Source organism: Phacochoerus africanus, chromosome 7 (genome assembly GCF_016906955.1).
Source record: "Phacochoerus africanus isolate WHEZ1 chromosome 7, ROS_Pafr_v1, whole genome shotgun sequence".
NCBI classification, from domain to species: domain Eukaryota; kingdom Metazoa; phylum Chordata; class Mammalia; order Artiodactyla; family Suidae; genus Phacochoerus; species Phacochoerus africanus.
Window position 1 is genome coordinate 75754975 of NC_062550.1, and position 25780 is coordinate 75780754.

General features: G+C 35.2%; 1 protein-coding gene across 1 annotated transcript in view; it reads left to right on the forward strand.

Annotated features, from left to right (window-relative positions):
• MUC19 (mucin 19, oligomeric) overlaps nt 1–25780 on the forward strand; it is a 112233-nt gene that overhangs the window by 23554 nt on the left and 62899 nt on the right. Inside the window, exons 12-35 of the mRNA XM_047785774.1 lie at nt 199–322; nt 2400–2535; nt 3729–3821; nt 4431–4515; nt 4942–5079; nt 6117–6266; nt 8021–8115; nt 8528–8654; nt 10358–10604; nt 12572–12624; nt 12719–12819; nt 13061–13212; nt 13811–13949; nt 14955–15059; nt 15151–15345; nt 16194–16433; nt 16505–16661; nt 18298–18423; nt 19405–19546; nt 20440–20471; nt 21004–21033; nt 22300–22341; nt 22847–22879; nt 23253–23297. Of these exons, the coding sequence (XP_047641730.1) occupies nt 199–322; nt 2400–2535; nt 3729–3821; nt 4431–4515; nt 4942–5079; nt 6117–6266; nt 8021–8115; nt 8528–8654; nt 10358–10604; nt 12572–12624; nt 12719–12819; nt 13061–13212; nt 13811–13949; nt 14955–15059; nt 15151–15345; nt 16194–16433; nt 16505–16661; nt 18298–18423; nt 19405–19546; nt 20440–20471; nt 21004–21033; nt 22300–22341; nt 22847–22879; nt 23253–23297 (2787 nt within the window). The remainder of the gene's footprint in view (nt 1–198; nt 323–2399; nt 2536–3728; nt 3822–4430; nt 4516–4941; nt 5080–6116; nt 6267–8020; nt 8116–8527; nt 8655–10357; nt 10605–12571; nt 12625–12718; nt 12820–13060; nt 13213–13810; nt 13950–14954; nt 15060–15150; nt 15346–16193; nt 16434–16504; nt 16662–18297; nt 18424–19404; nt 19547–20439; nt 20472–21003; nt 21034–22299; nt 22342–22846; nt 22880–23252; nt 23298–25780) is intronic.

The following is a 25780-nucleotide window of genomic DNA, read 5'->3' on the forward strand; positions in this document are numbered from 1 at the left end:
GCTAGTCCTATTTTGAGTTCCATAGGACAGTTCCATGGCTCAGAAAATTATGTAATTGTAATTGCTTAAGCAGAAATCATCATTTTAAGTGCATGTTTAGACTTGAAAGAACAACCTCAAAATTGATTTCACAATACACTGCTTGAGAATTTACTGATGTTTATACGGTTTTGAGATTAGTCTTATAATATACTCCAGGTTATCTGTTGGATGATATTGGCAAGACAGGGAAATGCGTACTGAAGGCTTACTGTCCCTGCGAATCGAATGGAAATGTGTATCAGTCAGGAGAAGTCCGCGAAGGTCCTTGTGGTTCTCAGTGGTATGTGTGTGCGTTTCGTCTGTGTTTTACTGATAGTGAAATAATACTAATATTTTAATATTATGTGAAATAATTCTCTAAATCCACGCTTAAACTTCTCAGAAATGAACAGCAACCGCATTGTGTTATCTGTGTTAATATTCTGGTTTTCCTTTTTTGAGGAAAGTTTGGTGTGTTTTGTGTAAATCATATGAACTTTCTGTGCCTATTTAAAAGGTAATGTTTTTTACTAACTGAAAGGGCATTTTCAATAGTCAAGCAATTGGTGGTTGCAAAGAAGAGCAAAGAGTCACACAAAAGTATGTTTACAATAATGAAAACATGGCCAAGAACATTTAATGTATAACTGAATCATTTTATTGTACCGCAGAAATGATCATAACACTGTAAATCGACTGTCCTTCAATAAAACTTTAAAAAATGAAACAAAATACATTCAAATAAAACACTCAAAAATATTTAAAAATCTACCATTAGAAACAACGCAGTATTTTCAATTACTTTTTATATGAGGATACATTGGTCAAGATATATTTAATCCACAGTGGATTTTGCTATGCCAAATGTTAGTGTATATTATTTCTTTTTTAGTTGAATAGCTTGAGTCTTCCTTTTGAGTTCTGGAACAATACGCTGAGAGAGAGATTTCCCTATTCCTCACTACCACTCTTCTCTGAAATTCCAATTTTCCACAGGACTTTGAAGGACTCTCTAGAGATGTATTGCATTCTTATGGGGAAATAATCTGACTCAATGAAATCTAATGTATTCTTTATACTGTAATATTTTCTCTAAAAATAGGCAACATTTTGTTAGTCTGGTAATAATATATTAATAATAATTATGACTAACAAAAGCTATGATTTATTGAATGTGTATAGCAGTGCTGTCCAAAAGAAATATAATGTGAGCCACAAATATGACCCACGTATATGATTTAACACTTTTGAACTGATGTATTTTTATTTTTTAAATTTTATATTATTTATTTATTTATTTATGTCTTTTTTGCCATTTCTTGGGCCTCTCCTGCGGCATATGGAGGTTCCCAGGATAGGGGTCTAATCGGAGCTGTAGCTGCCAGCCTGCGCCAGAGCCACAGCAACACAGGATCCGAGCTGCGTCTGCGACCTACACCACAGCTCATGGCAATGCCAGATGCTTAACCCACTGAGCAAGGGCAGGGATCGAACCCGCAACCTCATGGTTCCTAGTCGGAATTGTTAACCACTGCACCACGACGGGAACTCCTATTTTTTATCTTTTTATTTTTTTAGGACGACACCTGAGGCACATGGAGGTTCCCAGGCTAGGGGTCAAATCAGAGCTGTAGTTACGGGCCTATGCCACAGCCACAGCAAGATGGGATCACGGCAATGATGGATCCTTAACCCACTGAGTGATACCGGGATCGAACCTGCAACCTCATGGTTCCTAGTCTGATTCATTTCCGCTGCGCCATGCCAGGAACTCCTAGTTGACATATTTTCAAAGAGCAGAAAGAAACAAACAAGTGGAGTTCATTATTAAAATGATCTATTTTACATACACAAAATATATCATTTCAATATGAAATTAGTATGAAGCTTTGAGAGATTTTATCATCTTTTTTCATATAAAGTCTTAGAAGTCCGTGTGTATTTTGCCATGATAGCAGGGCTCAGTCTGGACTGATGAGTCACATTTCACATAATCAATAGCTATATATCTCTCTTTACTATACTGGACAGTGCAGGTCTACAACGTGGCATGTAGGAGGTGTTTTAATATTAACAGTGAAAAGTATTCCATTTAAACAAACCCTTGAAATCCAGCTTATAAGTCTTTACATGTTGAATGCAGGCAGAAGTTATCGGGTCAATGGAATTGCAATCTTTTAAAATACCGGGATACCGCTACCACTGAGACATTTTATCAGAGCTGAGATGTTGAGTGGGGAAAAATGATGGTGTAACTAGATATAAACATTAATTAGATGCCTTAGTTTAGATTGTGATTTTTTAATGTAGTATTATGTATTTTCATCAGAGGGTAAACATGATCAATGATCTTTAACATAACCATTGCATTTTCATAGCACATGCCAAGAAGCAAAGTGGTCCTGCACTGAAGCCTTATGTCCTGGAAGATGTAAGGTGGAAGGAAGCTTGATTACCACCTTTGATGGTGTTAAATACAACCATCCTGGAAACTGTCACTTTTTGGCCATCCATGTATGTAACTTTCTGTAACACTTGAGAAAACAAATTCAGACACCAAACTATTTTTCAACCAGTTTAAAACGCAATCTTCATCTTCATTAAACCTTTCAGTCACGGGTTATGTATTTCAGTATCTTCTTTCTGTTGCATATTGACATGGGCAATCAGTATTTCCTGTACTCCTTAGAGATTCCTTGCGAAACAGAACAATCAAAATCTCTTTCTTTGTTAATAGTATTTTAAATACACCAGGAAAAGATTTCCTTTTTCTGCTTTTCTTTGTACGTGTTCACTAGCGCCTCAAATGAAATTATCTTCTACAACCCCTAAAGCATCTTCCTTTTTCACCGTTATTCCTTTAAAATTTATTTCAGTTTTATAATACAATACCATCAGTATGACAGAGGTTAGTTCTGTCACCTGAAAATTTAAACTCTTTTCAGTACTAAAATTTTAAGTAATCTGAATTTCAAAAAACAGAGGGATGCCATTTTATAGGTTCTACTTTAGCTAGCATGAGAATAACTAATTTTATTTACTCTTCCTGGTAAAAAACAAAGACGAGCAGAACCTGTGACTCCTGAAGTGAGAGATGTGGGTCAATGTCCAGTAATTTGAAAAATATAGTTGCTGCTACTAAAAGTCAGTTTTCCAAATCTTTCTTTCTTTTAATACTCCTCACATAATACATGAGGATAGGGGATGGGAAAAGTGAGAAGGAAATCTGTCAAAATAGACTATTTGCTTCTTATAGATTAGAGAGTCTTAGATCTTGAAATGAGAACTGGAAGTCAATATTAGACATGACTTATATCACAAGTTTATAAATTAAATACCTCTCATTGGATTTAAGCTGACATTGTGGATTGTTCAAAGAATAAACAAGCTATGTTACTTCTAAGTCCTATCAGTCTCAATAATGCAGTACAATTCCTGTGGAAGAGAAGACAAAAATTCAAGTTATAAGAAAAAAAAATGATGACTGTAATTATCTTATGCAAGATACTTGGACCCACTGTAAAGCCCTTGGCCCATCCTAGATGATACCGCGGGCTAAACTAGGTTCTAGCTTCAGAGCAGACTGACTGGATGTAAGCCTTTTGCATATTTAAAACGCAGACATGCATTGTGATTGAGTCACAGAGTAATAGCATGGAATCAACAACACTGCAATAACCATTTAAATGAAATGTGTTTTCTCACAGGATAAAGATTGGTCTATTAGTGTTGAGCTTCGTCCATGTCAGAGTGGTCAGTCAGGAACGTGCTTAAACAGTGTTACCCTCCTTTTGAATTCGGTAAGTGATCAGCTTCCTACAGCAAAATCAAATCAATTACGCCATACATTCAGAATTTTGGAGATTGAAAAAGAGAGGCTTTACTATGTAAATTAATAATACAAATACGATTGATAAAGTTTCTGGAAGAGCTGGAGACTTCCAAGGATCCATAGGTACCTCAAAATTGCCATAGGCACAGAACTAATGTGATAATTACAGGTCAACCTTATGTGCCTAATAGGTTATTAAAATCCGCAGACCATTTAGGAAGGCATTTACGCTTGTTTGGAATTTTATGTATTTGGAACTGACGTTTTAAATGGTGATGATCTGCATGTGGAAGGAGGGCACCTGGCTTGGTCTTTGGGACTTACAAGCCCTTTGACCTCTGGAAATGCAAGTTATTGTCTTAGGTTTCAGTTTCCTCAACTGCAAATCAGGCATGAAGCGTCCTCTATAATCCTTCTTAAAGAATTGATGTAAGAAATGCTTTAAAATGTTTTAAGTTTAGTTATAAATTAATCCAATAAATTCAAACTTACAGGCACAAAATTTCAGGCTCATATATTACACTAAAATAAATTGATATTGCAAGTACTATGAACTAACAATGTGTTTTAAATTTAGTCTGTTTCAGTTGACAAATACATATTCAATAGAGATGGGACAGTCACAAATGACAAGATTAGAAATCAAAGTTATTATTATTCAGGTAAGTTTAATAACACCATTTAAAATAAATGTAAGATGTATTAATTTATTCTGTTTTTAAGGATAGTAAATGTTTCTGTTTTTAAAATATATTAAAGTATAAAAGCATTTTGTCGTGGCTCAGTGGTTAACGAATCCGACTAGGAACCATGAGGTTGTGCGTTCGATCCCTGGCCTCGCTCAGTGGGTTAAGGATCTGGCGTTGCCGTGAGTTGTGGTGTGGGTCACAGACATGGCTCAGATCCTGCATTGCTGTGGCTCTGATTCAACCCCTAGCCTAGGAACCTCCATATGCCATGGGTGTGGCCCTAAAAATACAAAAAATAAAATAAAAAATATAAAAAATAAAAAGTAAAAGAATTTTGAGAAATCAAAAACTGTTTAGTATGTTAATTATTGCTATTAACATAAATAATTTTTTTAACAGACAAGGTACAGATCTTCAAAGTATCTTCCTCATACCTTCAAGCAGAGACATACTTTCATGTAAAAATGCAAATACAAATTGTTCCTGTGATGCAATTATATGTTTCCATGCCACCCAACCAATTCACAGACACAGTTGGTAAGTCTTCTGGATAGTTTTTATTTCCAAGGCTCTAATGTGACCATCATTTGTTGTAATTTTCAATTGTCTCAGTTAATGGCATTAGCATATATAGCATACTTAGTCTTCTCGTCCATATTGCAGTAAAGTAATCCTAACACAGAGTGAAGACAGATTTATTTATTATAAAACTTATTTCCAAATGGTTTTCAACAATTTAAATGTTTTAAGGTTTTTAAATTAGGCTTTTATTAAGAGATATTTGGTAACATACGTTATATATCACTTTGCTAATATTTGCTAATATTTACTAACGTTTTAAGGTTTTTAAATTAGGCTTTTATTAAGAGATATTTGGTAACATACGTTATATATCACTTTGCTAATATTTGCTTAACCTGTAAAAGAATAAATGAAAATGTTGTAGATAAAAATCTTTTTAAAATCAAGTTTCAGATACAAGCTGTACTATGACTTGTCTTTCTGCTCAGAGATTACATGGTCATATCTTTTACTGAGGTTTTCTATTATATATATATCAGCTCTTACATACTGTCACAAATATCAAACAAAACAAAGACACAATGGCAAATCCTGCAGTTACTCATTTAAAACCATCTAAGCTTTTGTGATATACTTTTGCTTAAGAAGGTGACGTTTATACATAAGAAAAAAAGTAACTCGTAGGTCAGAAAGATCTAGATAGGAAAGGCAGATGGGTCTTGATTCAGCTCTCCACCCTGAAATTGAAAATATGCAGTCATAAACTTTCTACTTTAAGCATGCTTCCTATGACCTTGTCAGAGGAGGTTAAGTTAACAGCAACAAACAGGGAAAACATAATATTCATGTAAACCAGAGTTTCAGTGCTCCTAGAATCATAAAAAGTGTTATTAATCTGATGTGTCATAAAATTTTACTTATATGTATAAAGGCTAATCAAGATATACTCTCAAGTGGCTTATACATGTTTTGATTTGAGCAAATGACTGAATTTGAATCCAAAATGATGAGTAGATAAGAAGATGTTAAAATTTGTTCTCTGCTCTATGTAGGACTCTGTGGTTCCTATAACAACAGAGCAGAGGATGATTTCATGTCAAGTCAGAATATACTGGAGAAGACATCTCAGGCATTTGCTAATTCTTGGGAAATGATGTCCTGTTCTAAAGGAAACACCGCTTCATGCATCAGTATAGGAAAAGGTAATGTTAATTGAACATCAATCTCTGTAATTAAATATTTGGTGCTGGAATTATATGCTTATTCTGGTAATAATATGAGACTATCAATTAATCCTGGTTTTAGGTAGTGTTTGTTGTACTGTCCCAGTTTTGCTGGGAACAGTAGAGAAACCATCTGGCTGGCTGATGACACTTTCAGAAAACATGTTTCTTGTTGGGGACTGGAATGGGGAAAATACATAGTTGTCTTTTTTCTATGCCCGTCCTTTTCCTCCTTATACAGTTTTCTCCACGGTTACAGAATATTAGGGTTAGAGGAAACTTTAATGATCACTTAGCTTGTTATTAGTCCTCTTTAATTTCACTGTGGAGTGATCATTGCTTGGAAAAGTGAGACTCAAACCAATTTTCAGTGTTTTATATAACTTAATAAAATAAAATATAAAAAATTAAATTATACTTTTCTATAGTTGATAATAGTTGCACAAAAAGCAGTGATGGGTACAATTTTGTCACACTTTTAGAGGTAATTGGTCTTGATGTCCTATGAATAAATTCATTCATCTTCCTTTATTGCTTCATGGTGACAGTAACTTTTACAGACCAATCAACAAATAGTTTAAAAATTTTTAACAGAGAGTTCCCATTGTGGCTCAGTGAGTTAAGAATCCAACATAATCTCTGTGAGGATGCGGGTTCTATCCCTGGCCTTGCTCAGGGCGTTAGGATCTGGGGTTGCCACACTACAAGCTGTGGTGTAGGTCACAGGTGCAGCTCGGATCCTGTGTTGCCATGGCTATGGTGTAGGCCAGCAGCTGCAGCTCTGATTCGACCACCCCTAGCCTGGGAACCTCCATATGCCACAGGTATGGCTGTTAAAAACAAACAGAAAAAACTAGCAATGTTTGTCCTAGTCATGATCGTCATTTTTGGAAATTTGCAAATCATCGAGGAAAACGTTTTCTACTGAGATACTATTTTTGTGAATTTTCTCTTCTGTTAATTTAATATGAGACTAGTTATTTATAAAGAAAATATCAATTAAACAGTTCACAAATAAACTTAGTGTGTTTGATTAGTGATACTAGTTGTCCTAATGTATGACCTTCAGAAACACTGATCTGATCTTCTGGGGTGACAGTGGCAGGTGGTAGTGGTGGTGTGGTGCCTTCATTTACAACGTTTCAGAATTCAGATACAAATATATATTTTAAATTAAAAGACACCTAAATAAATAATCTGGGCCCCTTTTCATATTATATATAGAAACTACATTGCTGAAAAGGATTACCTGATTTAATATAAAAGTCCAAATCTAATAAAGATTTAATTCTTAGGTTAAGTTGTTTCTGATTAGATCACTCCATTTTTGAATATAGTGATAACAAATTATTTTAAAACATTTAAAAATTATTTTAATAAGGACCAAAGTCTTAAAGATTTATAATTTTTCTTTCAATTAAAAATTTATGATATTAGGAGTTCCCATCGTGGCGCAGCAGAAACGAATCTAAGAACCATGAGGTTGCAGGTTCGATCCCTTGCCTAGCTCAGTGGGTTAAGGATCTGGCCTTGCCATGAGCTGTGGTGTAGGTCACAGATGCGGCTCAGATCTGGCGTTGCTGTGGCTGTGGCGTAGGCAGGCAGCTATAGCTCCGATTGGCCCCCTAGCCTGGGAACCTCCATATGCCGCAGGTGTGGCCCTAAAAAGACAAAAGACAAAAAAAAATTATGACATTATTGATCTAATATGAAGTGCATTAATTTTCTCCCAGAAAAATTTGCTGAAAACAACTGTGGAATTCTTCTTGATTCGAGTGGGCCTTTTGCTTCCTGCCATCCAATTGTGAACCCTAAACCATATCATGAGGTATGTGAGGGTCTAATTAACAGCTCTTTTTAAGAAATATTTTGATAATATCAAAAGAATCACGTAGATATTAAAAATTTTCAATTAGTAGCCATTGTAAGTAGATTAAGATCTATGTTTAACATTGGCTTCTACTAATTTATCTGATTGTTAGGTATACCAACTTAGTACTGGAAAATAACCCGAAATGAGAAAAAAGTTTTGTATAAAATTTCTGTTTTCTAAGTTCTTGGAAAACTCAGTTAATAATTGATTTATTATTTTGCATATTTTTGAAAAGTAATTCTAAAAGTTTCAAGGACAAATTTTTTTTCGGGAGATAGGAGTGGTTATGAACTGATTGTTATATCCAGCTTACCTGTTCTTCTGAGTACTTTTGTAATATAAAATAAATTTGTTTTTTATTTTAAAGGAATGCAAAAAATACACTTGTGCTTGTGAAAATAGTGAAGATTGCCTGTGTACAATTTTAGGCAACTATGTGAAAGCATGTGCTGAGAAGGAAACATACATAGTAGGATGGAGAGCTGAGTTATGTGGTAAGCAGGATAGAGGTTTTAGATAAACCTACTTTCTTTTCAATTTTTCATAGATTTTTTTTGATGTATTTACAAATTTGTGCTTGGTTCTACCGAAGATGGCTTTCTTTTTTAATACACATGTTTATGCAATTCTTGCATTTTTATTTCTTAATTTATTTCTTCTACCTTGATTTAACATATTCATATTTTAACAAGAACAGAATATATATGCATTTATATATAAATATGTGTCTCTGCTCAATTTTTGTATGTTGAAATTTAAATAATGTTCTGACTCCTACTGCATTTTAACTACTAATCAAATATTAATAACATTTTGAAAAATGTGAACTATTTTGAAAAATATAAATTAGTAAAAGGGGCTCAACTACCATCTTTATAAAATCTTGCTTTGTTTTAAAATGTTTATTGCACTAAAGTCAAGTCGAAGAAGAAAAATTCTGTATGTTGTGACTTGTGGAATCTAAAAAATAAGAAAAACTACTAAATGTAACAAAAGAAACAGACACAGATATAGAGAACAGGCTAATGGTTACCAGTGGGGAGGGGGGTGGAATATAGAGGTAGGGAGTTAAGAGGTACAAACTATTATGTATAAAATAAATAAGCTACAAGTATATATTGAACAGCACAGAGAATATAGCCAATATTTGATAACAACCCTAAATGAAATATAGCCTATAAAATTTTGAACACTGTGTTGTACACTTGAAACCAATTTAATATTGTAAACCAACTAAACTTCAGAGAAAAGAAGTGAAAAAATCTTATTAGAAGGTGATAAACCCTTCACCTAATGAGAAAAATGTTTATTGCACTATTCAAATATGACTTCAGAAAAATACTTGTTTTACCAAAAAAAAAAAAGCCCAAACCGTTGTAGAAACATATCTCTACAGATCACGCTTAATACCTCATAGCCAAAATCCTGTCAATCAGTAAAGTCTATTAAGTTCATCTCTAAATTGATATTTTTCATCTCTATCATCAACTACTTAGATCAAGAGTCATCATTTTTCCTCCTGGGTGATTCCAATATCCTCCTTCAGTATCCACTCTTGGTTCCCTCAAATCCATTTTCTGCAGAGAGATCAGTATAATCTTTAAAGTAAAACCAGGTAAAACTAAACTGATCATGTGACATTCAGGTCGAAAACAAATCAACGGCTTCTCATTGATTTCAGGCTCAAGAACAAAGTGCTTACAAGGGCCATACTAGTTCTAACGGCTTCTGGGCTTATAGCTTCTATTTTTCTACTTGCTCTTTGAAAAAATTTCCTTCTTTTCTAACTTCAGCTGTTCTCCAGACATAGAGTTACCTTTCTCTAGGCTGTCTTCATGCTGTCCATCTATCCCTTCTCTTCACCAAGGGCAGGTCCCCAGCTGTGCATCCTTAGAGCTTCTCATCTTGCTTTTTTAGCATGCACAATTGTCTTTTCCCCTGGAATATAAGCCACATGAGAGCAGTCTATCTTCTTTTTTGGGTTTTATCCCCAGCAAAATTATGTAAACATTATAGTAGTTTCTCAATATTAACAGAAAAATAGAATGAAAAAAAAGAACAGGTACTTTTTCCTTGATTATCCATAATCTCCATTATGAATAATTCACCAGCGTACCTATAAACATCAAGGTGGAGTAAAATTGCCAATTTTCCTGGATATATACATGTTTACCATTTTTCCCCCCCATACCAACAGATCATTCTTGTCCAAGTGGCCTAGTTTTCAAATACAATGTAAAGGCCTGCAATAGTTCTTGCCGATCGTTGTCAGAGAGAGATAGGAGCTGCGATGTGGAAGATGTTCCCATTGATGGATGCACTTGCCCTGATGGAATGTACCATAATAATGAAGGAACTTGTGTTCCAAAATCTCAGTGTGACTGCTACATAAATGACGAGGTCGTGCAACCAGGCAAACTCATCCATATTGGTAACAATAAATGGTATGGAGATTTCATAGATACTTGTTATGACTTTGAAATCAAGGGATTATGCTTTTCAGAGAAATAGTCTTTTGCTGGTATGAAGTCTTCTTTAGACCTGTCATATTTTAAATTTCGTATCTCTTATGAAAGTTAGTTATTACCCTCTTTTACTGGGAGTGTTCACTGCACTGTAATGGCCATCACTGATTTATCCCACTCTTAGTTGGTTTCAAATGACAGTAGAAAAATATTCTAGCAGTTACTACATACAGACAATGCAAAACAATTTTATATTCAGACAATGCTTTCTAGTTGTCTCAGCATTTATCATTCCATAAACAGTTATTCAATAAATGTCTACTGTGTGCCAGCCCTTGTGCTTGAGCACTGGTGTTACAAAGATGAGTGAGCATTGTCTTGGACTCAGAGTTGGCATGGTGCTGCTTATTTTAAGGAGGTTCGTATGCTGTAATATGGTACCTGAAAGGGCCAGTTGCTACCTCGGGAGATTAAAAAAAAAAGACTTCTCAGAAGAGACCAGCATTTCAGTTTTCCTCAGAGATGAATCTTTTTCTCAACGAAATTGAAATGTGAGAAGTGATTTCCAGTGGAATAAACAGAATGCACTAACGCAGGAAATATTTGAAAAAGTATTGCACATGTACCTTGCATAGGATTTTGCTGGAAAAGAAGACAGTGGCCAGGCCATACTCAAGCATTTGAACATAGGAGTTTTCATTGTGGCTCAGCAAGGCAAGAACCTGACATAGTGTCCGTGAGGATGTGGGTTCGATCTCTGGCCTCACTCAGTGGATTAACCAGCATTGGTTCAAGATGTGGTGTAGGTCGTAGCCACAAATATGCTGTGGCAAAGGCCAGCAGCTGCAGCTCCATTTTGACTTCTGGCCCAGGAACTTCCATATGCCACAGGTGTGGCTGTAAAAAGAAAAAAAAAAATTGAACTTAGTTCCTGGACGGTAAGAGATGTTGAAAAATTGCAACTTTTGGAAATGGATAAAGAGGCTGTGATTTCTGTGGTTTGGGACAGAGTAATTTATCTATGCTTCTAATTCTGTATGCAGAAAGAGCAATTCTTAAAAAGGTAACTGCAAAATTGAAGCAGCCATTCTAAAAAACTTCGGATGTGCCTTCTCTTTCTCGTTATTTCCATAAAGATCTCACTTAGCAATGAATAATTTTTCTTGGCCATTTTAAAGGAAAGCAGGGGAACAACCCCTTTTAATCAAAGCACGCAAAACATTTGGTTGGAGTGTGATAAAGATAATTTCTCTGTTGATGCTGGGGAATGCATAGATTACTTTTTAAACAAAATTTAGGCTAGCATCATCTCCACGTCATGGTTGCCTCCCTTATCCTGTTTCAAACCTCCAAGACCTCTTCCTGGTTCTAGTGTGATAGCTATCTTGACTATTCTCTGCCGTCTCTCTCTGTCTCTGTCTTGTGTTTCCTGTACTACTGCTAGAATGTCACATCTAAATCACTATTCTGATTGTGCCATTTAGCTGCTTAGAAATTTTATGGTGACAGTTGCCTAAAGAATAGAAATGAACTGCATGTCATTTGAGACCATCTGAAATCTGGAGGCAACTTGCTTCTCCCATTTCCCCCTGTAATGTATCCTACCTTCTATCTGAACAAGTCATACTTTGTTCTTTCCTTTGTCACAGCTTTGCATCTTATCAGCAATATCTGTTGAAATTTACTCATCTGTTGAGATCCTGTCATCTTTTCCATGAAGTTCCCTTTATGTCCTAAGGACCTTATTTGTACATTCCTATAATATATGCAAGGCTATCACTTATAATTTGGTACATTTTGTGCATCTTCTGGAGGAGTGTGTCTCATTCCTCTTACTCTTTGTGATAAAACAGGTGGTTTATGATTGAGTGGTTAAAGTTGCTATGACAGTATATTAAGAAGTCATTGAAATGTGATTTAAATGTATCATTTTCTTTTATTTCCAGTGTCTGTCGGGATGGAATCCTTCTTTGCCAGACTCCTATTGATGTAACCCTACGTAAGTTTTGAAATCATGATGCAAGTTTAAGATACCTACTTTGGTTCAAATGAGATTAAGAGGCCTTTGACTAACCACTTCCTTTGTCTCACAGAGAATTGTACTGGAGGGGCTGAATATGTTGACTGTAGGGATCCTAAGGCACAGAGAAGAGCCGACAGTACATGTAACACTTGGAACATACCTAGCTTTGAAGTAAGTAACATGGCATTGGAGTTCAGTTTCTTACATCTTGAAATTGTTTCAGGGAAGAAAGAAATTAGACCATCAATGAAAAAGAATTAGAAAATCATATTATTTATTTGTGTCATTTTGGCTTGTTAAATATTGAGTCTAATTGTATACTTTGTGTATTTATGCATTGTCAATTAAAACAGATAATGTGCTATATTTAGAGCAGTGCCTCATGGTGTATGATTTATATTTACTCCTGTAGGAAAACTTGCCTTGCAAGCGTGGGTGCTACTGTCCTGTAGGAATGGTTCGGAATTCTAAAGGAAACTGTGTCTTTCCTGAAGACTGCCCATGCTCTTTTGGTGGACGAGAGTATGACCAAGGAAGTGTCACCTCAGTTGGCTGCAACAAATGGTGCATAATAAAGAATTCCTTTTTTTTTTTTTTGTCTTGGCTATTAGAAAGTATACAATCTGCTCTTATTTTCATGGGGAAGAAGTCATACTTTGGGATATTTGGAAAAATAATTGTCAAATGTAGTTAGAAAAAATGCTGTTTAAATTTAAATTTAATTTAATTTGCTTTTTAGGGCCTCACTTGCAGCACATGGAGGTTCCCAGGCTATGGGTGTATTCAGAGCTACAGCTGCCAGCCTACACCACAGCCACAACAACATCAGATCTGAGCCACATCTGCAACCTACACCACAGCTTCCAGCAAGACCAGATCCCTAACCCACTGAGTGAGGCCAAGGATCGAACCTACAACCTCATGATTCCCAGTTGGATTCATTTCCACTGTGCCATGAGGGGAACTCCAAAAAATGCTATTTTTAAAATACCAATTTTATAGCATTATGTATGATGAACATCAAATGCTATAATGAAGACAACTGTGAAATTTAAACTAATATGAACTAATATGAAACATTGCTTTGTGCTTCTTTATAAAAATTGTATGAATATATGACTCTTGGCATAATATAATTACCACAAGATATTATTATTTTTAGTACTTGCATAAAAGGATCTTGGAACTGTACACAAAACGAATGTCAAACCACCTGTCACATCTATGGGGAAGGTCATATTAGAACTTTTGATGGAAAAACTTATAGCTTTGATGGTCTCTGCCAGTATTCATTCCTTGAGGTAATTACAAGTGTGTTTTATCACAATTTTTCTATACTTTTAAATTAGTATTCATTAGTAGATGAGCTTTGGAAAATTTTATTCTCAAAATGTGAAATTAAAAAGAATGGCCTTTTATATGTTTCTCAAAGACGGTACCATACAGCATAATGTGATGATGATTCTGGAGACAGTAGGCCTAGATTTCACTCCCGGCTCTACCATTTCTCAGATGTGTTACTTTGGACACTTTCCTTAATTTCTCTCTGTCACAGCTTCCTTATCTGTAAAATGGGAATGGAAATAGCCCCTACTTGAAACCAAATTAGAGCAAATATTGGAGCATGTACTAACTGCTCAATAAATGTTAGATGTCATTTTAACAACTACCAGCAACAATGACAGTTACCATTTTATGAGTGCTTCTTTTTCAAGTAAATTTATATATTTTATTACATTTAACCATCTGCAATATACAAGATTTAATATTCTTATGATAGAGATGAAAAAATTTAGGTTTAGAGAGATCAAGCAACGTGAACTACTAAGTAGAAAATGCCTTATTCAGACCTAGATCTGTCTGGTTCCAGAGTTTACACTTGTTCCATACACCTAAACTGCTTCCTGTGTAACATGGAGTGGGTGAAATTTGCATTGTTTTGCATTAGTTTTGATTGAATATCAAATTCCATATGAATCAGAGAAAGAAATCTTTATCTAGTTATTTACAGAGCCTAGAGATAAAGCTAAGATTTTTAACTTCAAGTATTTATGTATCTATGGTATAATTTTAAAACTTATGTAAAAGTAATAGGAAAAGGACTAGTTAACTAATCTGGACTCAGTCAAGGCCATCGACCCATAATGCAGTTAAACCACTGTCTTTTGGGAATTCTCATGGCACAACCTATGGTAATTTATTGGGTATAATCTGTCATTGCATATGAAATATTTGTCTCATACAAATATTGTAATTGAGTTCCATGTCCCTGGTATTAATAAACTTATTAAAATTTAATTTTTAAGGATTATTGTGGTAGTGAAAATGGCACATTCCGTATTTTAACTGAAAGTGTCCCATGCTGTGAAGATGGACTTACATGCTCAAGAAAAATTATAGTCGCTTTTCAGGTACCGTACTATTTCTGTTTGTTTGCCTTTTCCTCTCAGATTATGAACTGTCAAAACTGATGTTATTGTAAGTCTGTCTTTTAATTTACAGGATCAGAATGTTGTCTTGCACGATGGTAAAGTCACAGCAGTTAAAACTACAGAAAGTAAGGAATGTGAACTTGAAGAAAATTCATACTCTGTGCATACCGTTGGCCTGTACTTGATTCTGAAATTCTTAAGTGGAATAACCATAATTTGGGATAAAAATACCAGAATCTCTGTCATATTGGATCCGCGTTGGAATGTATGTATATCACATTCACGTTTATATAATAACATAACATAACAAAAGCAAATAACAGAAGTAAAATAATTTTTGCTACTGAGAATTAGAGATATAGTCATAGGTGGGCAAATGGCTGTCTCTGTGATAGAACAAGCCTCCACATTATTTGACTTACAGGAAATGTTAAATGTTATCAAAAGTGAGACAATCTGGTGAAAAATAAAGGCAAACAACCTGAAGCATTCTAGGTTCACCATATTTGGTTACTCGGTGTATAAATAGAATTAAATGTGTGCTTTGGAGCAAATATCCTAAGAATCTGAAAGTACACACATGTAGAATTTGAAGCTAGTGCATCTAATTTTTTAATTCTTAAGGCATTTCTCTTAGTCAACAGTAAATCATTTTGCAGCAGAGGATATCTTGGATTAAACAGGAGCAGACTCGTATCCACAGATTCTAGAGTCTGGTTATGATATATACAGTCTTAGTATCTATCATCTATCCATATCTATCTAGCTCTATATATGTCTCTAGCATAACTCACTTTTTAAATTTCCCTTTTTTTTTTTGTCTTTTTGTCTTTGTTGTTGTTGTTGCTATTTCTTGGGCCGCTCCGGCGGCATATGGAGGTTCCCAGGCTAGGGGTCGAATCGGAGCTGTAGCCACCGGCCTACGCCAGAGCCACAGCAACGCGGGATCCGAGCCAAGTCTGCAACCTACACCACAGCTCACGGCAACGCCCGATCGTTAACCCACTGAGCAAGGGCAGGGACCGAACCTTCAACCTCATGGTTCCCAGTCGGATTCGTTAACCACTGCGCCACGACGGGAACTCCCTAAATTTCCCTTTCTGATCCACCTAGGGCAAAGTGTGTGGTCTTTGCGGAAACAATAATGGCGACCTGAAGGATGATTTCACAACGCGATATTCGTCCGTAGCTGTTGGAGAGCTGGAATTTGGCAATAGTTGGAAAACCAGTCAAGAATGTTCGGACACTGTCACTCAAAGTTTCCCGTGTGACTCAAACCCGTACTGCAAAGCCTGGGCTGTGCGGAAATGTGAGATCATCCGGGACAGCACCTTCCGAGACTGCCACAACAAGGTAGCTTGGCTCCGGGAGTGACGGCAGGCAGAGCCTTGCTCTCGGAGACTCATGTGCTGTGCTCTGCCTAGGTGGACCCCAGTGCTTACTACGACGCGTGTATTGAAGAAGCCTGTGCGTGTGACATGGAGGGGAAGTACCTGGGATTCTGCACAGCCGTGGCGATGTACGCAGAGGCCTGCAGTGCGGTTGGAGTCTGTGTCAAATGGAGAAAACCAGATCTCTGTCGTAAGTGGAACTCATATGTTGTTGTTCTTTCAAACGCAATTAGACAAAATTGTTTTGTGAGACAATCGTCTCATATTTTCTATAAAATACATATTCTTGTGCACAGACAGGTTTAGAAACATAAATATATTTGTTTATGATGGAAAAAACTGTTTAAAAAATGCAGCTCTTGGCATAGCACCATTAAATTCAATTTTGGTTTCAAAAGTTCTTACATTCACAGGAGAAAACTGACTATGGATGGAAAACATTTCTTTTTCTTTTCTTTTTTTTTTTGTGTGTGTGTTTTTAGGGCTGCACCTGAGGAATATGGAAGTTCCCAGGCTAGGGGTCAAATCACAGCTGCAGCTGCCGGCCTGTGCCACAGCCACAGCAATGTGGGATCCTTAACCCCCTGAGCGAGGCTGAGCATCAAAACTGCATCCTCATGGATACTAGTAGGGTTTGTAAACTGCTGAACCACAAAGGGAACTCCAGCAAAATATTTTTTATTCATACTTAGAAGAACACTGAATACTTGGAGTTCCCTTGAGGCACAGTGGTTTAGGGATCATCATTGTCACTGCAGTGGCTGGGGTTAATGCTGTGACATAGGTTTGATCCCTGGCTAGGGAACTTTCATATGTCAGGAACAAAACTGAAAATAAAAAGAAATTGTTTACTTATCTTGATATAGTTATATAGTCTTAAACATTTACCTCATATACCATTTTTGGCTGAAGTCTTCACACATTATCTTGAAAACATTTATAGAGCTCTGGTTAAGATGAACTGTAATGTGACTGTAAACTGAATCTTGATATATATGGAATGTGATAAGTTTAGTAGAAATCAGTCAATTATTTTCTTTCCAAAGAAAGGTATTTTGTTTTTTGTTGTTTTGCTTTTTTGTCTTTTTTAAGGCCGCACCCATAGCATATGAAGTTCCCAGGCGAGGGGTCAAATCGGAGCTGCAGCTGCCAGCCCACACCCCAGCCATAGCTATGCAAGATCTGAGGTGCATCTGCGACGTATACCACAGCTCACGGCAATACTGGATCCTTAACCCACTGAGGCCAGGGATCAAACCTGAGTCCTCATGGATACTAGTCGGGTTTGTTACTGCTGAGCCACAGTGGGAACTCCCAAAGAAAGGTTTATAAGAGAAGATATGACAGATGAGAAATGTTGAAATCGAATCCTTATTTTATTCAGTTTATTATACACAGCGTTATATATCATTGAAATATTTAGTTACTTCATTGGGGAACTGTTATTTACATATTAAAGAAGCCTCCTAGAGATTTATTTTTCTCATTTAAGCTTGAACGTTAAAACCATGAATATAGCCTATGACCTAAAATATCTCAAAATGGGAAAATTAATGTTTATTCTTCCACTTCAAACCAATTTTCTTGCGAATGTCAAAGAAAAGTGCTACTTTGATTTTGTATGCGTTCCCTCCTTTTTTTGTAAGCTCTTTTGGCTTACATGGCAATTTAGATAAAGCCAAAGGAACTTTATAAGACAGCATGATATACTTTAGGTCTGCTTATTGTTAGTAGGATTCAAAATCTCTTATAAAAATGATTTGGCAAATGAAAGTAGAAAATTGTCAGCTAATGAATGGAAGTAATTTGATATCATTCAATTATAGCTGTCTACTGTGATTATTATAATGCACCTGGGGAATGCAGCTGGCATTATGAACCTTGTGGTACAGTGACTGCAAAAACATGCAAAGATCGAGTAATTGGCCAGAAATTTTCTGCACTTTTAGAAGGTAAGTCATATTTTAATAATATGCAAGAGGTACAAATTACACTGATATCTTAAAACTGAAAAATCATGTTAGTTTCTGCCAACTCAGTATGTTACATTTTGTAATTTACTGAAGTTATCTTTATTATGATGTTAATATTTCTATATTAGAAATATTTTCTCTGGACATAAATCATCTATTTAACAGGAGAGGGAGAAGGTAGCAATCCGATCCCATTGTCAGTCTTTACACCTTTCATGATACCATGTAGTTTGTTGAGAATGTAGTTTCAGAATGCAACATATGATGTATTCTCTTGAATGGAGGACAGCTACCTATATCCCATGGTTAAAAGGTATTTTACTCATAGCATTACATATCTTAAAGAAAAAGAGAAATGGCAAGAAAAGAAGATGATATCAGGACCTCATTGCTTATCCATCTGAAATGCAAAATACTATGAGAAAAAGAATGTATCTGCATATATATGTATAACTGTGTCAATTTGTTGTGCAGCAAAAATTGACAGAACATTGTAAGTCAACTATAATTAATTTTTTAAAAGAAAGAAAATTTACATAAAAAAACCATTAAATCCCAGGCTTTCGGGGCTTTTCAGCCCATTTTATGATGACTTCTCAACCCCTGCAAGAGTAGATATATAGAATTGACACTCAGCTTTCAAGACATTTATCAAAGCCTTATATTACATTCAACATTGTGCCTGTCATTAAAATAGCAAATTGTTTAAAAATATTTTAGGAAACATTGTAGAAAAAAATTAAATCAGCCAGAATGTCTAAATTCTTAGGTTGATCTTTCATTGCAAGAGGAACTGAATCCTGTTCAATTTTATATATTTTCACTAAGAGTGTAGTGTGATGTAATTTTGCCATTATCTACTTCAGTTCGTGGAATCACTGAAATAAATTTACAAATGTATAATGCAGTATGATGAGTTTCTGCAACTAGAGATGAACTGCGGGTCATTTCTACACACAGGCTGCTATGCTAAGTGCCCAGACAGTGCTCCCTACCTGGATGAGAACACCATGAAATGCGTCAGTTTATCTGAGTGCAGCTGCTTCTATAATGATATCATACCAGCGGGTGGAGTGATCCAGGATAACTGTGGGAGAACATGGTACATTCTCTACTAACTGTCCAATAGTTCTGTTTTTTGCATTTTTATTTAGAAAACAATTAAGAAAAAAATGTGTATGTAATTTTTAACTCTGTTATTCCATTTTTTTTTTTTTTTTGGTCTTTTTGTCTTTTCAGTGCTGTACCCATAGCATAGGGAGGTTCCCAGGCTAGGGGTCTAATCGGAGCTGTAGCCGCCGGCCTACATGGGATTCAAGCCGTGTCTGCGACCTACACCACAGCTCATGGCAACACTGGATTCATAACCCACTGAGCAAGGCCAGGGATTGAACCCACAACCTCATGGTTCCTAGTGGGGTTCTTTCTGCTGCGCCACAATGGGAACTCCTAACTCTGTTATTCCTAAACGAGAAGATCCACTTTAGGTTTGGTTTTGTATCACTTGATACTGGTTGCTTTGTGTTTCCAGTGAATCCACATAACATATAGATTATTAAATCTTATGCTTAGTTCAGAAGACAGGACAGAAAATGTCACTTTTGGGGTAAAAAAGTTGTCATTCTCAAAATGTAAGCTCAAGTTTGTAGGCTTTTAGACAGTAAATATGGATGCAAAGAGGTGAGGTCTCTACTAGAGCAAAGCGGCCATCAAAACAAAATGTCCTGTTTGAAACTGAAAATGTAAAGATTAACTTTCCAGATTAACGGCAAAGCATCCCTTTAGGTCCCAAGAACTCCTCAGTGAAAAGATTAAGAAACAGTACACGACAACACAAACAGTTTGAATCCATAGCCCACTCTTGGGGAAACAACTATTTACTGGTTCTGTTTTGATTTTCACAGTTAGGCAATTTGTTGGTTTGAAATTGGGAGATGTGTATCACTAGGAGTTAAAAATTTCAACCTCATTCTTTGTTTATAATTTAACTTTCAGCTATTGCATCGCAGGAGAGTTGGAGTGCAGTGGTGAGTCCCTATATTTAATCTAACTGACTTAGGAAAGGTGAGATAAAGGATTGAGGATCTTTTCGGACCATCAGCAGCTGTAGGGTAGGCACTTAATGCTATAGGCTGCTCCTCAGTGGGTTGAGACAATACCGTTTCAATGCATTTATGTTGGGTCACTTCAAAGCCAATGCTGCCAAGTTAGAACCACTGCTAGAGGAGGCAGTTCTGCAGCTGGTGGGTGCTTGCTTATCTGCAGTTTCTGGAATTTAATGGAGGGAGACATCAGTTAAAAGAGTTTAATAAAGGGATGGTGTGGAAGGTGAGGATTATACTGAAAGAAATTAATATTTGAAGGATTGCTCATGTGCAACACAGTCCTAGCAGTAAGTATCAATAAGCTTCAAAAGAATACATAAATGACTCCTTTCCATATTAGAAATCAGAAGAAGTGAAATAAAAAAGAGATAGATAACTCTGAGGCAGCTTGGGTTGTAGAAGTTTTTGCACAATTTTTTGTTCCTGTCATTAATTTAACTTAATATTATTTCAGAATTTGCTCCTACAAATTCAACATTTACAGGTAAAATCATCATTATAGTTTAAATGTGTATTTCTAATTTCTTTTTGTGGGTAATCATTTATAATTTCACGTGAATCTGTGCCAGTAAAACATATACTGGTAAATCTGCTGATCTAAAATTCCGAACTAAAATTAACAGTTATTGGAAAATATGTCAAAATACTATTTCATTATACTCCCATGAATTAAGTTAGGAATGTGTTTAGAACATACAATATGTAATATATGCTTGTTGGTTAAATATCACCATCCAGGAGTTCCCGTCGTGGTTCAATGGTTAACGAATCTGACTAGGAACCATGAGGTTACGGGTTTGATCCATGGCCTTGCTCAGTAGTTTAAGGATCCGGTGTTGCCGTGAGCTGTGGTGTAGGTCACAGACTCGGCTTGAATCCTGCGTTGCTGTGGCTGTGGTGTAGGCTGGCAGCTATAACTCCGATTAGACCCCTAGCCTGGGAACCTCCACATGCCACGAGTGTGGCCCTAGAAAAAGACAAAAAGTCAAAAAAAAAAAAAAAAAATCCAAAGCTTGACATTTTTAGATGATAATTGAAAAAAGTGTAATGAAAAAGAAGTAAATGTGGTCTCCTGTGAAGTAAATTGAAATCACGATAACACTGGGAGAAGACTTGAAAACATAGGAATAAAAAGTTCATTTTTCTTAACTCATGTTTTGTTGCAAGCTATAAGGTTATTTCAGTTATGTCCATTTAAGTGTGTGCTGGGCAACATGCAGTTTAACTCAGTGTTTGGAACCTTTAATTTACTGGCAATATATGTGTATTTGGAGTTGCTGCAGTACGCTTGCATATTCCTGGATTGTGTGATTCAAGAATGGAATATTTATTTGCTGTTGATCAATATTTGGGGATGGTGTCAAAAGACAGTATAGTAAACTGGAAGCCTTAGATTTTGCTAATGCATTTAGTTGGTGATCACCAATAAAATGCTATTTATTTTAATTATCATTGGTCACTTCCCTAAAGCTAAGGTATCACATGTCAGGGTTCATCTCATCCCATAAATGGACCTTATAAAGCTCCTATGTGTTTTGGTTAAGTGGTAATAATAGCAAATAATTAGTTATTTTTGTTGGACATAAATATATAGACTTATTGATTTAAATGAAAGATTGTTTTGTCATTTAACCTCTGAATACAATTTTAGAAACTTTTATTTAGTTTATAATAACTGGTTTTTTAACTAAATTTGCCAGCAAAACTACTCAAGTAATTTATTTTCATAAATATTGTCTTCCCTAAACAGTTTCTACTACAACAGCTACCTCCATATTAAGCACTGAAGCAGGTAAAAAAAAAATGTTTATTGTTTTTTAGATTCTAAATTAGCAGCAAAGTGAATTTGCAACTCAGGCATTTTGGTCCTTTTTTTCAGATTTGTTACTCTGTATATATTTATTTCCTAAAGGTCAAATAGCAGAATATACATCCAATTGTAATATTAGTGAACAACTTTCCTAAAAATGTTCTAAAAAGAACATTCTACAAACTACTAATTTTTTAAAAAAAATTGGCTGTACAGGAAAATTCTGTGCTAAATTATTTGAAAATAATGTACATTTTTTTCACTAATACCAAGGAATTTAACTGAATGATTTGTAATTAAAGCAGTGGAAAGAGGAATAGAGTATATTGAAATATGTGAATATCTGATAAATGAATTAACTGTTACATTTAATCATTTATTTGCATTCCAGAGATACCTAACCATGTCTTTAAAAAGGCTTTTTAATCTTCTGTTTCAATGCCATGTTAACATACATTTCCAAATATTTGTCTCCTTCTTTGCATAGCAATCACACTGGTAACCAGTAGCTCAAGCACAGGTAAGCCATCATCATCAACCACAACTTAATCAAAAAGACATTTTTTAAAAATTCAGAACTTCTTCTTGCAGTGTTATACTTTTGTAATTACACTTTTAGGGAAAGATTTTGTTTTCTGTGTGTTTTTTTTGAGATTTTAGAGGAAGACTTTGGAAAAAAAACAGTAGACAAACTAAGAATCTTTGACTTTTTACTTGTGGCCGTAGATTTTAAAACTTTGATTTTACATTTTGACCCCTATTTACCTATATAATCAAATTTCTCTGAAACAATAATTTCAGGTTCATCCATATACATATGACCATAGATGTTCTCAGAAACATATTTTCCTTTTATATGAAACTTATTTTTTTCAATGTTTTCTCCAATTTAGCAGCTTCCATTCCAGCGATTACAACCTCAAGCAGTGGAACAATAGGTAAGTGAATTAGAAAGCCTGTAAAATGACAAATAAATGTTTTCACGTACGTTTAAATTTTTTTTTCATATTAGAATAAACAGCCTCACTTGCCTATATTTAGGATCTTTTTCTTCCCCTAACTGAACTCCATTTTTTTTCTTTTTTTATTATACATTTATTATTTTATTATTATTATTTTTTAATAGTTATTTCCCTAATACATTTTTTTCTACTGTACAGCATGGTGACCCAGTTACACATACATGTACACATTCTATTTTCACACATTGTGTAAATTTCTGCTGTACAGCATAGTGACCCAGTCATATATATATACATATACATACGTCTTGTTGCTGGGGTAAATTCGTAAGTGTTTATTTCCCGGATGAACTGACACATATGAAATTTGGGGTATTAAATTTCAATTTAGAAATGATTATTAGTGGTTTAATTCTTAGCTCCTCATCCACTATTCCACATCTTCTTTTCTGAGATTATGCCCGTATAATACAGAACAAGTTATAATTTAGAAATTGTTCAAATAATGATTTCATTTCCTCAAAAATCTGTGACTTGGGGTCTCAGATCATTCGACTTGGTCATCTCTGTTGATTCAATCAATTCCAGAAATAATCCTAAATTGTATACTTCAACTGTGCCATACATTCCTGGACTGGGTATGAAATATTCAGAATAAAATGTGACATTTCTGAATTTTGACAACCATAAGCGATAACATGTCCATTTACTGGTGACTGAGGAGTCATAACAATCTACTTAAAGTGAGGATGGAAAGCATCTCAGAAGGTATTTGAATCTTCATTGATAGTCTTATTTTGATGCCCTTAAAAAAAAGCCATGTCTAATATTCTATTGATTTTCATTTTTCATGTGAGAATAAAACATTTCATTTTAAGGTACACCAACATACTTTAAAAAAAATGGCTTTATAAACTCATTCAATAAGCATCATGTCATGGTAAAAATAAAACAGTTTAAAGTGTTTGCTTTTAGGACGTTTTTAAAGGAAGCAAGGATCCTTTTGTGGAGTAATTGCCTTGCACAAATTGTAGGCTTGGAAGTCGCATCCCATTTCTTTTACTGACATCAATGATTTAAGAGTTGAACAGCATTTGACAAATTGTGATAAAGCTAGAACTACATAATGGTTTTTATTTTTTAACGGTGATGAACGTTTTTATTTTTTAACGGTGGTGAACCTTGTTTGATCAGTGATGAGAGAAATGGATCCACAAATAAGAGTTTAGTCATCATCACTAGCAAGTTTTTCATTTCTTTCTAAATACAGTAGGCCTCAACCAAAAAATATTTAAATAGATGCTGAAAAGATACTTATATAATACAGCTAGGAAGACACATCATTTTTCTTGAGAATGTATTACCTCTCCAGGAACTATCTACAATAGATGGAAGGATTTTTTTCTTGGACAAGAGAACCCATTTTACCCAGAATTTTGGATTACGGTCTCAGTGTCCTAAAAGTGCTTTCATTTTGAATGATATATTAGTACTTCTGAATGGAAACAGTATGATTAGTGGGTTAATTTAGTTTAACGAAAACTGTTCGATTTTTATTTTCGGCAGTCTTAGATATCAATTTGGTATCAAAAACCTATAATTCTTGAATAAGATTTATTTCAACAAGAGACCGTGCAGAAGGGCACATTTTTGCCATTATCTTGTTCCCTAGGTGGAGAACTTTTTTTATCAAGTATTGGATCATTACTTCCCTGTATCAAGTACTTTCCACTGGTCATTTGTTGTTGTTTTTGTTTGTTTTTGTTTTTTACTTATAAATTGAAAGGATTGTGTAAGTTATTTTAAAGTCCTTTCCATAAATTTAAATTGCCTTTCTTGGAGTTCCCGTTCTGGTTCAGCAAAAACGGATCTGACTAGTATCCATGAGGATGCAGTTCCGACCCAGGCCTCACTCAGTGGGTTAAGGATCCAGTGTTGCCATGTGCTGTGGTGTAGGTTGCAGACACGGCTCGGATCTCGCGTTGCTGTGGCTGTGGTGTAGGTTGGCAGCAGCAGCTCCAATTTGACCCTTAGGGAACTTTCATATACCAAAAGTGAAGCCCTAAACATACATACATACGTACATACATACATACATACATAAATTAGTCTTCCTGCCAGACAGAAGAAAGGCAAAGTTTCTCAGAATAGGATTGATGATTTATTTAACTTTATGTTCAAGCATTTTGGATAGAAGTTGAGGTATGAATTTACTGTTGCATATATCTTTGAGGTAAATAGCATAGGCATGAAGTGCACTTTTGACAAATTTACAAAAACATTACAAAAATAATTTAAAACACAAAGGAAGCACTATGCAAAGCATATGTTTTCCCTATGCTTATATATCTCTTTTCTATACAGTACATGCTTTCAAAGGGTTAAAATACCCTGATAAATACATAGCCATCCATTCCAATAAGTATGTTATTTTTAGAAGAAAATTATGCAAGCATGTT